Source organism: Notamacropus eugenii, chromosome 2 (genome assembly GCF_028372415.1).
Source record: "Notamacropus eugenii isolate mMacEug1 chromosome 2, mMacEug1.pri_v2, whole genome shotgun sequence".
Taxonomy (NCBI): Eukaryota; Metazoa; Chordata; class Mammalia; order Diprotodontia; family Macropodidae; genus Notamacropus; species Notamacropus eugenii.
The window spans coordinates 342,326,170-342,341,570 of record NC_092873.1 but is presented as its reverse complement, the minus strand read 5'-3'; the positions used below and the strand labels follow the sequence as shown (position 1 = coordinate 342,341,570).

The 15,401-nt window shown below is 39.5% G+C and overlaps 1 protein-coding gene across 1 annotated transcript in view; it reads left to right on the top strand.

Annotated features, from left to right (window-relative positions):
• Positions 1–15,401, top strand: part of SRP68 (signal recognition particle 68) — a 58,006-nt gene that overhangs the window by 36,479 nt on the left and 6,126 nt on the right. Inside the window, exons 10-14 of the mRNA XM_072645770.1 lie at positions 5,885–5,949; positions 6,227–6,383; positions 11,068–11,162; positions 12,245–12,374; positions 13,982–14,057. Coding sequence (XP_072501871.1) covers positions 5,885–5,949; positions 6,227–6,383; positions 11,068–11,162; positions 12,245–12,374; positions 13,982–14,057 — 523 coding nt within the window. The remainder of the gene's footprint in view (positions 1–5,884; positions 5,950–6,226; positions 6,384–11,067; positions 11,163–12,244; positions 12,375–13,981; positions 14,058–15,401) is intronic.

Sequence of the window (15,401 nt, the reverse complement as noted above, 5' to 3'; positions counted from 1 at the left end):
TGTGCCCCGGTATGGTTCTGGGACCTCCTTTTTTGCTGAGGTGCAGCCTCTCCCTGGGTGTTGGAGTGTTCCACAGCGCTCTTTCCCTAAACCTAGTATCTTCAGACTTCTGGATTTGGTCTGGTGCGTTTTATTTATCTTTTTGGAGGAGTTGCAGATGGGAATTCATCTGCTTTGCTTCTTTCTATGATTCTTAAAAATGTTTCTATCTCATACCTGCAGTAGTTTCCTAACTGAACTTCTTGCCTCTGATCTCTGCATACTCCAGCCTGTAGTGAAGCAAAATGAATCTTCCCTCTAGCTACTCTAGCTATTCCTTTACATGAATCCTCAGCCAAATTGATCTGCTCACTGTCCCTCAAATGCATCTTGGACTTTTGTCTTCTGTGTTTTCACCTATAATCCCCCACACCCCTCTCCATTTTTCAATGCCTTACCTAAAATGTAGCACCCAGAAGTGAACACAATATACCAGCTGCAATCTCTGCCCAGTATATCATAGTACTATCATCCACTTTGTTCTAGTCACAAAGGTCCTTTTAGTGTATCCTAAGATTGCATTTATTTTTTGGCTGCCATGTTATACTGTTGACTGACACTGAATTTGTAGTCTGCAAAAAGACATGAAGTTTTACCGAGCCATATTTCCCCCACCCTATATTTTTATATATGACTGAAACCAAGTGTACAACTTAAGATTAATTGTTATTAAATATTACCTAATTAGATAAGATTAATTGTTATTAAATATTACCTAATTAGATCTGGCTGATTTGTTCTAACCTTTTTGGATCCTGGCTCTGTTTATGCTACCATATTGTAATCTGAAAATTTGATGAACATGACATGTATAAGCCTTTATTCAAGTCATCAGTAAAAATGAAAAACAAACTAGAACTCTGGGACACTGTTCTAGAGACTCCTTTAGGTTGACATTAAATATCCATTAATCAGATAACTACTTAGATCCAGTCATTCTTCAAGCAGTCTTAAACCCTTCCATCTCACAGTGACCTACCAGTTTGTCAACCTTGTCATACTCACAAAGAAACCCTTTAATAATATATTCCAGATTTTTGGTTTTGGTTTTCTCATCTCTGCCAATCTTATGGGTATGAGTTGGAGCCTTGGATTTTATTTTGCTTTTCTTTTATTATTAGTGATTTGGTACATTCTTTCATATAGGTATTGATAACAAACCTTGCTTTTGAAAATTGTCTGTTCATATCCTTTGACCATGTGCCTATTAGAGAATAGCTCCTGTTCTTAAATATTTATATTAATACATTGCTTAGCATTTCAGATAGAAGAGTTGGGAGAAGTGGCAGGGGAAGGCATTCAGAACATAGAGAAGAATGTAGAGAAAGACATGGAGAAAAGGAAGCACAGAACAGACATCTGAGGAATAGAAGGAAGACAACTTGAGACATAGAACATATAAAGGGGATTAGTTGAAATTTAGTTTAAAGTGTAGGTTGGAGCCAGATTGAGGAATGCTTTTAATTGTTGGGCGAGTAACTTGGATTTCATTAAGTTGATTGCAGAAAAACAGTGTTTCTTTCAAATATGTTGAGTAACATTGAAAGATGTGCTTTAGGAAAATAATTTGTTAGGAACCTATTACAGTAGTCCAAATGAGAGATAATGAGAGACTAGACTAAAATGATAGCAGTGAAAATAGATGAGAGGACAGATGTGAGAGGCATTTCAGAGGTAGAATTAAAAGATTACTGATTAGATTTAAGATTACTGATTAGATGAAACAACAGTGTTTCATATGTGGGTGACTGATTGGTGCTGTTGACAGAAATGGTTTAGGGGGAATCAAGAGGATCATATTTCCGGGGGAGATGGATGATCTTAGTTTGAGACATATTGTATTAAAGTACTGGTGGGTGAAATATCCAAGTAGAGATACCCAGTAAGCATTTTGGAACCTGGAAATGAAAATCTGAAAAGGTCATAAGAGAGATAGAAGTTGGAGATAAGGACTTGGGAGCCATCTGCAGAGAGGTAGTAGTAGTCAGTGTCATAGAGTGTGTGAGGCCACCCAGGGATAAGCGTAAAAACAGAAGAAAAGACCAAGGAAGGAGACTTGGGGAAATGTTTGCATTGAGAATACAGAAAAAATAAGTCTCAGTATATTATCATTTAATTCTGTATTTTAATTGTTTATCTGTAAGTCATTGACCCTACTGGTTGCTAAACTGGACAAAAACTGTCTTATCTTTTTTTATTTCCCACAATGCTCTACACAGTAAAAAATAGTCAATAATGAGCTATTCATTTATTGGGTGGTTCATTGATCACTTAGTTATTTATTTGATTTATTATTTATTTATTTATTGGGTGCCTGATGTATGATAGACTATGCTAAGTGCTGGGTATTCAGAAAGAAAAAAGAAAAAACAGTTCTTGCCCTCAAGGAGTTTATAGTCTGATGGTAGTATTAATAATTACATCCCATTTTCTTTTCTTGATTATGGCTTTCAGAGTAGTCCAGTAATTCTTCCTGGATCACTTTTCCAGGTCAGTTGTTTTTCCAAAGAGATATTTTACATTTTCTTCTGTTTTTCATTCTTTTGATTTTGTTTTATTAATTCTTGATGTCTCATAGAATCATTAGCTTCCACTTGCCCAGTTCTAATTTTTAAGGAATTATTTTCTTCAGTTAGCTTTTGTACCTCCTCTTCCATTTGACCAATTCTGCTTTTTAAGGAGTTTCCTTTTTCCAACCTGTTCACTCTTTTCTTCATGATTCTCTTGCATAACTCTCATTTCTTATCCCAGTTTTTCTTTGACCTCTCTTACTTGATTTTTAAAATCCTCTTTGAGCTCCTCCAGGAAGACCGTTTGGGTCTGAGATTAATTCATATTTCTCTTTGAAGATTCACAAGTAGGTGGTTTGACATTGTTGTCTTCTGAGTTTGTGTTTTTATCTTCCCTGTTGCCATAGTAGCTTTCTATGGTCAGGGCTTTTGTTTGGGTTTTTTTGGTCATTTTCCACCATGTTTAGTGACTTTTAAAGTTGGACTCTGCTCCTGGGATACAGAGGCCAGTGTCCCAAGCTTCTTGCATGGGGGGGCAGGGCTTTCTGTACTGGGGCCTTTCGGTGCCGATTGTTCAAAGCTGCACTAGAGTCCCCTGGTCTAGTCTAGCTGGCTGTGCGAGGGCTTCTGGATCTGGCAGACCTTACTACTGGCCTGCTGCATCAGGGCTGGAGACCACTGGATCACTGTGCCACTGGCTTGCTGAACTAGGGCCATAGGGCCTCAGTTGTTGATCTGTGCCTCCTGCTTGCTTGTCCAGATAACGTCTGCACTGGGCTATACTTCCCTTTTACCCAAGTAAAACAGACTTTTCCTACAGTTCTTTTAAGTTATCTTGGGCTGGAAAATTGTTTTACCCCATGCTTTTGTGGGTTCTGTTGCCCCAGAATTCATTTTGAAGCCTGCTGTAAAGTTGTTTTGAGGGAAATTGGGGAGAGCTCAGGCAATATCCTGCCTCTTCTCCACCGTCTTGGCCCTTATCCTACCTTCTGCAGAAGGACTTTCTCAGTTCACCTTGATGCTAATGCCTTTTCTCTGAGATTAGCAGTGGTCTACTCTGTGTATATCTTATATGTACAATATGTATATAATTATTTATTGCTGTTTTCCCCATCAGAACATGAGCTCCGTGAGGGTAGGAATAGTATTTTTACCTTTCTTTGTGTCCTTAATCCTTAGCACAGTGCCTGGCATATAGTAAGCACTTAATAAGTACTTATTGACTGACTAATAGTAGCCCACTCTTATGGTTTATAAAGTTCTTTCTATATATTATTTCATTTGATCCTCACAACAATCCTATAAAGTAGGTACTATTATTATCATGCTCATCTTACAGATGAGGAAGTTTAGGTTCTGAGAAATAATGTGACTTGTCCAGGGCCTCATAGCTAGTAAATGTTTGAGGCAGGATTTGAATTTACTTTTCTCTGACTCCAAGTCTAGTAACCTGTCAACCAGCTAGAACAGTGCAATGAGGTGCTGATAAAAGTTGAAGTGGTCATTAGTGTCACATACAAAAGAAACATTAAGAGGAATGAAAACTGAGAAAAGGCTATTGATTTTTGTGTAGTGGGAATTATTGATAACTTGAGAGAGCAGTTTCAGTAGAATTGTAGCAATAAAAAGCAGATTACAAAGGTTGATGAGCTAATCTAGTGTCAGCAAATGGAAGAAGGCACATGGGTGCTGACTAGAGAGGTGACAAAATCAGAGGAATATTTGGTGAAAGATTTTGTTTGTTTGTTTTGATAAAGGGGAAACCTTTATATTTGGATTCAGAGAGAAAAAGAGATAGGAAAATATACAAGATATTGAGGCAAGAAAGGAAGATTTGTGTAATAAGGACCTGGAAGAGGTAATCTAGGGTGGGATTGAGAACACACATTCACAGGTTTATCTTTCCAAGGGAAGGAGCCGATGTCTTGTGAGATTAGAAGAAAGAGAGATGGGTGAAGGTACAGGAAAGTGTTGGGGTTTGAAGTTTCCATGGAATAGCCTAGATCTTTTGTTTAGAATTTTGAGGAAATTAGAAAAGGTTTTTGAGGGAGACAAGTTCTTCATTTTACAGATCCAGAAAATGCGGATGAGAGTTTAAATGATGTGTCCAAAAACACCCAGCTGTGGGGAAGCAATAGAGAGTCAGTAGGAGAAGATCAGTTTCAGCGCAATAGCAAGAGTCTGTCTCAGGTTAGATAGTGTGATTTTGTAGGGGAGCCAGTTGGCTGGAGTTCACAATTTCCTTCCAACAATATTTGGCAGCCTGGGATCAGGGAAATCAGATAATGAAATTATCTAGGTTTGGAATTTAGTAATGCCATATGTCAGATTATGAATGAGGGATTCTAGGATGCTAAATGAGAGCATTGTGTCATAGCATTGTGAAATGGCTGGCTTTGGAATATAGATAGCATATGAAGAGAAGTGGAACTGGCTGGACTAGTGAAGCATTAGGAGTATTAGTGAGAATGGAGAATTTCAGAGTCCTTAGAAGTAGAACAATTGTGAGTAATAATATCCAAGATATGGCCTTGTTCGTCAGTGACTGGAGTGCTGTGAATTTGAAGCTCATTGGACAGGTCTATAATGGTCTGGACTTGGTGGCACACACCTGTAATCCCTGCTACTGGGGGAGACTGAAGCTGGTAGCATTATATGAGTTCTGGCTACAGTAGGGCTAAAGTCAGTCATATGTTCACACTGAGTCTAGGCCAAATTTGATGAGCTCCCAGGATCAGAGGATCATCAGGCTACCCAAAGAGGGATGAACCAACCCAGGTTAGGGTGGATTAAAGTTTTTATGCTAATTAGTATTAGGATCAGGCTGTGAGTGGCCACTGCACTTCTAGCCAGCATGATACAGGTAGAAGACCCCGTCCCCTCTCCCTAGCCACCACCACCAGACAAGAAATATGTACAGTGTGAGTTCAGGACATTTTAAGGGTCATTGGTATTTATCATTGTATATTCTAAGAGAGGGCTAGATCATACTTAAAGTCATTTTGAGGAAGATGGAAAAGTAACTTTGAAGTTGGTAGATGATTAAATACGTTATATTTTTTTATTTGCCTACCCAGGAAAGTCCATGTCCCTTTTTCAAGTGTCCATAGCAACTGAGTGACCAACTGTTTCCAACGTAAATCTTTTTTTCTGATTAATATTAGAGCTGCCGCAGTGTGCTAGACTATTGTGCCTGCATTTCAGTGTTGCTTGTACATCATACCATTGAGTGTGATCAATACAGCCACCAAAGGGTTACAATTTTGATCTAATGGTCTTTCCAGTAAGATTGGGAACAACTGTTCTACCTGATCTCTTTTTTCTAACTTTTGCAGAAACAGAGGGAAAACAGCCTTGATGGAGAGTCCGGGAAAGTGTCTAATTTGCAATACCTGCACAGGTAGGAGGTGTTTCTGAAACTGGGGCAAGGCATGGGGGAAGTTACTAAGGTTAGTTTGCTACTTTTGGAAGTTTCTCTTCTATACCTGTGATTGAGAAATTGACTGCTTAAAGCCACTGCATATGACTTATGTCTAGTGAATAAGAAATATTCTCAATCCTTTTCTTTCCATTCCATTTCTATCCCTTAATACCAAGTTTCACAACAGTGGCATTTATGTGAACTACTGAATGACCTTCACTGAGCATAACCTGAGCTGTTATATGGTGCCTTCTAGCTACCTGACTTTCATCAAGCTATCCACTGCAATCAAACGTAATGAAAACATGGCAAAAGGTCTGCAGAAGGCCCTGCTGCAGCAGCAGCCAGAGGACGACAGCAAGCGCTCTCCTCGGCCCCAGGACCTGATCCGGCTCTATGACATCATCCTTCAGGTGACATTCAAGACAGGGGAGGAAGGGCCCCCAACCTTTAGGGGTTGTCTGGGTTTATTGGACAAAAATAATGTGAAATGGCCTTCCGGCAGGTAACACCTATTACCTGGTAAGCTTCAGTCAGGCAACTCATATTTATTAATTACTTACTACATGTAAGACATCCTGCAGGGTGCTAGGAGATCCAGAGGGAGATAAACTGTGTTCACTGATTGCCTTCATAGAGCATACATTCTCATTGGAAAGATGATAATTAGGACTTTAAGATATACAAAGTGATTTTCTCACCACAGCCCTATAAGTATTATCCCAAATTACAAGTAATGAAAATGAGGCTCAGAAAGGTTAACAGATTTGCCCATAGCCACCCAATTGGTAAGTGTTATATTCAGGACTCAAAGACCACTGTTCTCTCCACTCACCATAACATATACATATACCAGAAGTACAGTACAAGGCAGCATATAAGTCCCAAATGAAAGATGAAGGTAGTAGATGCCATAGTTCAGATGAGGGGGAGATCATTTTTATTTTTTTTTAATTGAATTATTTAATTTGTTTTCAGTGTTCAACAATCACTTCCATATATCTTAGATTTTTTTCCACTCCCTCCTTCTTATTCCCGCTTCCCTCCCCACTCGCTCCCTGAGAAGGTGTACAATGTCATATAGGTTCTACACATACATTCCTATTAAATGCATGTTTCATAGAAGAATTAAAATGAATGGGGGAAATCATAAAACAAAACAAAACCTAACACTGATACAAAAGAAAATGATCTGTTTCTGTCTGTGATCCAGTTCCATTGTTCTTTCTCTGGATGTGGAAGGTATATTGCCTCAAGTCCATTGGAAATTTTTTAAGTCCATGCATTTCAATGAAGTACTAAGTCTACCAGAAAAATTCCTCACACCCTGTGGTTGTGCTGTGTACAGAGTTATCCTGGTTCTGCTCCTTTCACTCAGCATCAGTTCATATAAGTCTTCCCAGGCTTCTCTGAAGTCTTCCTGTTCATCATTTCTCATAGCACAATAGTATTCCATTACATTCATATATCACCACTTATTCTTCCATTCCCCAATTGATGGGTATACCCTTGATTTCCAGTTTTTGGCCACCACAGAGAGAACTGCTATAAATGTTTTTGTACAAGTGGCACCCTTTCTCATTTCTATAATCTCTTTGGGATAGAGTCCCAGAAGCGATATTGCTGGGTCAAAGGGTATGCACATTTTTGTAGCTCTTTGGGCATAGTTCCAAATTGCTCTCCAGAATGGCTGGATCAGCTCACAACCATCAACAATGAATTAGTGTTCCAGTTCTCCCACATCTTCTCCAACATTTATCATCTCCCTGTTTTGTCATGTTAGCCAATCTGATAGGTGTGATGTGATACCTCAGAGTTGTTTTGATTTGCATCTCTAATCAACAGTGATTTAGAGCATTTTTTCATGATTATAGATAGTTTTAATTTCTTCCTCTGAAAATTCCCTGTTCATATCCTTTGACCATTTATCACTTGGGGAGGGATATCATTTTTAGCAGAAATGATCAAGTAACACTTAATTCAAATCAACAAATTATGTGATTACTATGGACAAGGCATTATTGAGGATACAAAGACAAACATGGATGTTATGCTCTTCAGGAGCATAACATTTCCTAGGGATGGGAGGAGTAATGAGGGCAAAGGAATGCTCTAAGAATATTTTGAAGAGGGAGAGAACGTGCCACGTGGAGGGTGACCTGGAGAAGATGGCCTGTGAAGGAAGAGAAGAATAATGAAAAAGTTCTTTCTGAACACGAAAGATAGCTTTTGCAGATGCTCAGAGGCAGGAGGCAGTAGAGCTAGTTTGGCAAATAGCTTATTGTCCAGCATGGCTGGAACATAAGAATGTGTGAGTAGTGGCAATGTGAAATAAGATTGAAGAGGTTGGTAGGATGCAGATTGTGGAGGGCCTTGAATGCTAGTCTGAGGACTTTAGGTTTTATCCAAGGTGCAGCAGAGCCATTGAAGATCTTTGAGCAGGAAGTAACTTGGGCATATGCTTTAGAAAGATGATTTTGGCAGGGTGTGTGTAGGACAGATTGGAGAGGGGAAAGGCTTGAAGCAGAACAGCTAATTAGACCATATAATAGTTTAGGCAAGAGGTGATGAAATACTGATTTAGGGTGGTGTCCATGTGAGTAGTAGAACAGGAGGCAGATTAAGGATGTGACATTTGAGTGGATGGGTTTGGGTGATTATTGAATGTTGCTGTAATCTCTGAGGCGGCAGGCTGAAGCCTCCAGTTGCAAAGGGCTGACGAATGTAAAATGAGGAAGTGGTGAGGCAAGGTAGAAACCATTTCTTAGACTTCTCTTTCTAGTAGGTTAGTAGTAAAAGGGAAAAGAGAGAGAACAAGTAGTTTGAGGGAATGAGCAGGTCAAATCAAGTGTGGTGTGGGGTGTTTTTGTGTTTTAAGGCTGTAGGATAAATGAATGAAGAAGCATTTATTAAACATTTTCTTGTGCACAGAATTGTGCCAAGCTCCAGTAATACCAACAGAAATACAAGACAGATCCCTAAGGTCCCTTCTCTTAAGCAATTTACCTTCTCATTTTTGTTTAGTCATTTTTCAGTGGTATCTGACTGTTTGTGACCCCAGTTAAGGTTTTCTTGGCAAAGATAATGGAATGGTTTGCCATTTCCTCTGTAGCTCATTTTACAGATGAGGAAATGGAGGCAAACAGGGTTAGGTGACTTGCCTGGGGTTACACAGCTATTAAGTATTTGAGATGGGATTTGAACTGAGGAAGGTGAATCTTTCTGACTCAAGGCCTGGTGCTCTATCCACTGTACCACCTAGTTCCCCACATTCTGATAGGGGAGACAACATATATAGGAAGTTTCAGCTACAAGTCATACGGGAGCAAGTGAAATAGACAGTAATATATCTTCTTTAATGTAATTTCCATGGATAAAATCATATCCTTTGGACTATTTGATGGTGCCAAGGAATTTGGTGAACTTTCTTTTCTGGGGCTTCAGTAGCTATGGCTGCTGAGGACGCAGGAATTGTAGCAGCAGAAGGTTGCCAGATTTCATCTCCTACAAATGATGGCTAAGGAGCAGGGCTGGTGGGGGGAGGAGGACTCTTGGGCCTACCTTGGTAGCAGTTGGTTATCTTTTGGTGTTGGTGGTGCCATGAATGGGTGACAGTCCCCTTTTCTACAAGGATTGTTCCCCTCCATGACTATAGGAGTCAGGTAAGCTCCTGAGAGAGATAGAGATGAGTTTGAGGGAACCTGTAGAGGAGTTCACCTTGGCATGGAGAAGAGCCATTTATTCTTCCTAAGTCTTCTTAAGACTGGAGCAAAGTAAGAAAGGATAGGTCAAAAAATGTAAAAAAGTTTTAAGATGAGAGAACTCAAGATGAAGTGGCCAGCCTAATTTTTCACAGTAAAATAGAAGATCAGGGTGTCTACTAGGCTCTGAAGATGCTATTAGGGGGTTGAAGGAGGAAAAAGAAAGTTTTGGGAAAAGTGCAATGGGAAGTGTGAGAGAATCAGAGATGAATCAAAGAAGGATGATAAGTGGCCTGAGTAGTAAGATAGATGACGTGAATTTATAATGAATTCAGTTAAGCAGTATGCCATGAGGGATAGGGGGCTTGGGAGGAGAGACAAAACAAAGCAGATCATAGGGATGTTCCAGGATGAGAACAATGGCAGCACCTGGTGGCATGGAATTCAGGATGGAAGAAAGTGCTTTGTTGGACTGGTTAACTATAGGGTCAAGACTTGAATGAAGGAAAGTGAAACCAGAACATTGGTGATGGTCTGGAAGAACAAGGAAAGAATAGATGAAGCAGAGAACATGGTGAAGATGAGAGGCAGGTTTATTAAGGTAGTGGGAGTATTGAAAAGAGATTTTGATACGGGGAAGTTTCAAAATTAAAATAATAGAAGCAGAAGATTTTTAGATAAAAGTGTTATCTTAAGGTGTCGCTACTGTGAGAAATTAATAAGTTGATGAACTAGGAACATAGGATATTCAAAGACAAAGTGTATGAATATTAAAAGCATCTAGGATGAGGGTAGGTGTGAGGTGGAGAACACTATGAGCTAAGTACTAAGGTAATTGAGAAACAAGAGAGGGTAGCCTGCAGATCAGTAAATGCCTACAAGGATCTGGACAAGGGGATCTATAGGGATGCAGTTGGGACCAGGGTGAGGGTCTGGCAGGAGCAGTAGGGAGTGAGAAATATGCCATTTCTTATGGCCTAGGTTTTTGGGGGCATGAGAAAAATAGCATGTGAAAGGTTGGCAAAGTTGGTTTGGGATTTTGGGGGAGTAGGGGTGTGTGCAAGGGTTTGGTCCAGACTCATGATTTCTTCTGTGTTGAAATGCCAGGTTTAAAAATCTCCACAGAGGAATAGTATTTCGTGCCTTCTCAATGGGTGGGGGAGGGAAGGACTGAGAATTTGAACTGAAAATAAAAATTTAATAAATGAATGAATGAGTGAAACAAGTTCAGTGTTCTTTTCACTATACCACTTTGCCTCATCACCAAATCATACCTGAAAGGTTTTGATGATGACGTTGAGATTTAATGTCTAGATTGTTTCTTTTTTCCCTTTCTATTCTTCCTACAAACTCTTCTCCTAAACTCTAAATTTGAGATCTTTTCCTTTTTGAGCAGAATCTGGTGGAACTGCTCCAGTTGCCTGGCTTAGAGGAAGACAAAGTTTTCAAAAAGGAAATAGGACTCAAGACACTGGTCTACAAGGCTTACAGGTAGCTGCAAATATCAGCCTCAAGGCTCTTGTTTTTTATAACAAAGGAAGTTAACCACCTCAAGAAAATTGTCGTATTTTGTTTGCCTATAACGTGAGAATTGGAAGCACATCTCTTTCTGTAAAGAAATTGAAAACCACTGCAGTGAGGGAAATTTGCTCAGTAACTAAAGTTATCATTTATTTCCATAAAATTTATTCCAAATGGTCTTTTTTTTTTTTTTTTACCAACAGTACCATACTTTACTAATAATGAGGGGACAGTATATGTTCATATATCCTTTAGCCCCCTTTTTTCCCTTCCCCCTCCCAATAAAAGAAGAATAAGGACTGAGTAGAGAGATATTGAGCTGAATTAGGGAAAGCAAGATTTGCAGCCTTTCAACCTTTTCTTGATACTTAATTTGAGAATGAGCAAACTTAACTCCTGGCTCCAAGAAAAATTGCAGAATTTATTTTTCCCATTCTTTGATTACCCTTCCTGAACTTGTTTTTACTTCCTTTTTCTGTCCTTCAGATAGCCTGTGTCCTCTGTTTGTCCACAATCCTCCAATTAATCCAAAATTTCCCCTTTCTTTTAACCCCAATCAAAACTCTGTCGCCCTGAAAGCTCAGCTGCACTCACTAGTTGATGATCTGATTAAATTCATACTAAGATGTAAATAAAATTTAACTCTCTAAAGGCAGAGCTTAGTATCAGTGATCCTTTCATTAATATAATATATTCAGGACAGTGGCTCCTCAGGGTATCCTGAAAAGATCCAGTTATCAGTATTTTTGATTTTGGAGAAAGGAATGTTCTTGTACTACTTGTCTACTCCAGAGGACCACCCTTTTTCACTTGTTCAGCCAGCAGTTAAGAGGCATGGAATCAGCATTAGAGATATGATTCAAGTACTTCTCAAGTACATAGGGATCAGTGCAGCAAACTTAAATATTTGAAATCTGGAGACCCTTTTTTTTATAACTCTGTTCTGATACTAGAATACTTGTTACCTTAGTTAAAATTTAGTCTGAGCAGTTGTAAAAACTAAGGACTTAAGTACATGTTGCTTTAGATTCCTGTGGTTTGTTTCCCACCAGGTGTTTCTTCATTGCTCAATCATACGTGCTGGTGAAGAAATGGAGTGAAGCCCTTGTCCTATACGACCGAGTCCTTAAATATGCCAGTGAAGTGCAGTCTCAAGCAGGAGCTTCCCAAAACAGCCTAAAGGTTGGAGCTGTGCTCTCCTTGTTTCTAAGAGAAATAAGAAGTTCTTCAGTGAAGCTTTTTATGGGGAGATAGTGACGATGATGATAATGATAGAAAAAAAATAATAATAGCTAACATTTTTATAACTCTTACTATGTGTCAGGTACTACACTGAGTGCTTTACAATTATCTCATTTGATCCTCACAACAATCCTAGAAGGGTAGGTGTTATTATCCCCATTTTAAAGATAAGGAAACCGAGGCCCAAGGTCACACAGCTAATGTCAGGAGTCAGATTTGAACTCAGGTTCTCCTGACTGCAGGCCCAACGTTCTTCTACTGTGCAACATAGCTGCCTCTAGATGCTAGGGGCAAAGTAAGTGGGCTCCTTTTTTAAGCTGGACTTGAAAGGTAACCTAAAGAACACAGCCCTTGTGGGCTACAGATTTGTGACCTAGTGGCAGAGCTGTTCTTGGGCTTCAGGCACCTAAGTTCCAGGAGGAGCTGGGGTTGTAGAAGGGAAAGTCTACTTTTAATTAAAATCATGCCAGGTTACAGTGGTCTGAAAGCTTTGCTGCTAGGTATGAGGAGATTGGTTGTTCTAGCTCTGGGACCTGTAAAACAATGAAAATTTTAATTCAACTTGTGAAAGAAGTGATTATAATGTTCTCCAACTGCGCAGAGGTGATTATGATTTTCTTACACTACATTATATAATAGCTACCTAGCAAGTCAGAAAGTACTCCACATTTGTTGTGTGCCTAGAATTATAGTTGGTGCTGAGTAGCAAGGAAAAACACATCTACATCTATGTATCGATATCAATATAGATATAACATATGGGTTCTATTTTCCACAAGTTCATTATTTTGATAGTAAGACAAGTTGTTGTTTTTTTCCTACATATTAAGCTGTTTTTGAACTTTAAAGGACATTATATAATGTGTTCAATTTGTGGTACAGACTAATGTAGTAAGAGTCCAGTGTGAGCTGAAGTAGGAAAGGCTTCTTAGAGGAAATGGGGCTTTGGAGTTGTCTGCTGTGGACAAAAGCAGACAGGTGGGAACAATTGTATGTCTCTATAGGGCAGAAAGGAGAGTGGCCTAGCTAGACTGCAGAGGAGTAATAGGAGATAACGTTAGCTAGAGATTTGGGGCTTTCCATGCCAGGTAGAAGAATTTGAACATATGACACCCCTGATTAAGAATTTGCACTGTTTGCTGATTGTCTTTTGAACCACATTAAGAGTGTTATTTCAGGAAAGTTCATGTGGCAGTAGTATATAGAGTAAGTTAGGAAAAGGTAGTGATAAATTTGGGGTTTGGGAATGGAAAGCATAACTGGGGACCGTTTAATGTATTTGCTTTACTCCCAGCTGTCACTGGATCCTTTCTAGTTCTGCAACCAAAAGAAGTGAGACAGGAAGAAAAATCCTATAGATTAGTCCAATTGAATTGTCCTCTCCATGTGAAAGAGGTTAAAATTGTATATAGGAACAGAGAATAAAGTTCTTTGAAGAGGTTAAATGATATTATTTCTAAGTGGTGCCCATTCTGCCGTACTATTATAGTACTTTGTTTTGCTAACCCTCTTCTCATCATGAACTGATGTTTTCTAAAATGTTATAGGAACTACCCGATGTCCAGGAGCTGATTACTCAGGTGAAATCCGAAAAATACTCCCTCCAGGCAGCAGCTATCTTAGGTAAGCTTCCTAGTTCTCAGAGATTGTATTGTAAAGTCTGTACTCTCCTTATCTCTGCCCTTTTTCTTTCCAAAGTGTATCCACATATCCTCCTTGTTCTTCCTCTAAGCTGCTTTTAGAAGGTGGTAACTTAAGGCTTCAGGCTTTCTTACTGGTGATCCTTTGAAACTATTTGAATATACTAACTCTTGACTCTTCCCTGTTGAGCACTAAGCCAGATAATTTAAAAGTAAGTGTTTTTAAGCTTTTTTTGTGTCATAGACCCCTTCTCAGACTAATGCTTTTAACTGTATAAAGTAAATAGTAAGAGTGATAGCAGCATGTATTTAGCCTGTCAATATTACCTCATTTGATCCTTGCAGCAACCCTGGGAGGTAGGTGCTGTTGTTGTTGTTATACTGTTATTAAAGTAAAGCTGACAGTTAAGTAATGTGCCTATGGTCACAGAGCTAGTGAGTGAATGAGATCAGTTTGAGCTTGGGTCTTTCTGACTCCAAGTCCAGCACTCCATACAATGTACCACCTAGTTGCCTCAAGATACAAAGAAAACTAATTATATTGAAATACAGTTATCAAAATATTTAAGAAATTAAAACAAAAAACCAAGCCTGGACCCTAGGCTAAGAACCTCTAATTTAGAAGGATGAGGAGAGAAGTTGTTGTGCTGATTCATCGCAGTCACTTAACAAACATTTATTAAACTACTTCTTTTGTTAGTGTCACATCCCCACCCAGGCAGTTCCCACCAATTCACACTTGCAAGTTAGGTTCTCAAAAGGACAACTGCTATCTCAGGTATTCTGTGCTTCTGTACTCCTAAAACTGGAGCCCATGGGCTTCCACCAGTAAGCCAGCCAGGAAATGCAATTGACATTCACTAAGATGGCATAATAGGAAGAATACCTACATAATATATTCTTCCCCTCCCCTCTCCTCCCCCCTATAACCCTGGGGCTTCCTGTCTCACTGATACACAGCCTCTGGGAAGACTGGGCACAAACATGTAGAGAGAAGGGGTAGTGAAGCATACTTGTAGGAACACATGGCCAAGGTAACTCCCATGTCTTGTACTGCAGGATCCCAGTTAGCCTTTCTGTTCTGATGTAGTTCTCAAGGTGCTTCCCTCTGGTTTTAGTGCCTCAGTTGAGCTACTTGGGTCTGCTTCTGTCTGCAGCTTGGCTGTTCACTGCTGGGACCAGTTCTTTATTGAATCCAGAGTCAACTCTCTTCTCTGCTGCCAGAGACCTCAGCCTTTGAAGCCACTTTCTGCCTGGAATGCTGCTTTTCTTGTGTTTGTCTCTCTGGAGAGCTTGTCTTTCTGCTCCCTGCCATAAATTGATGGCT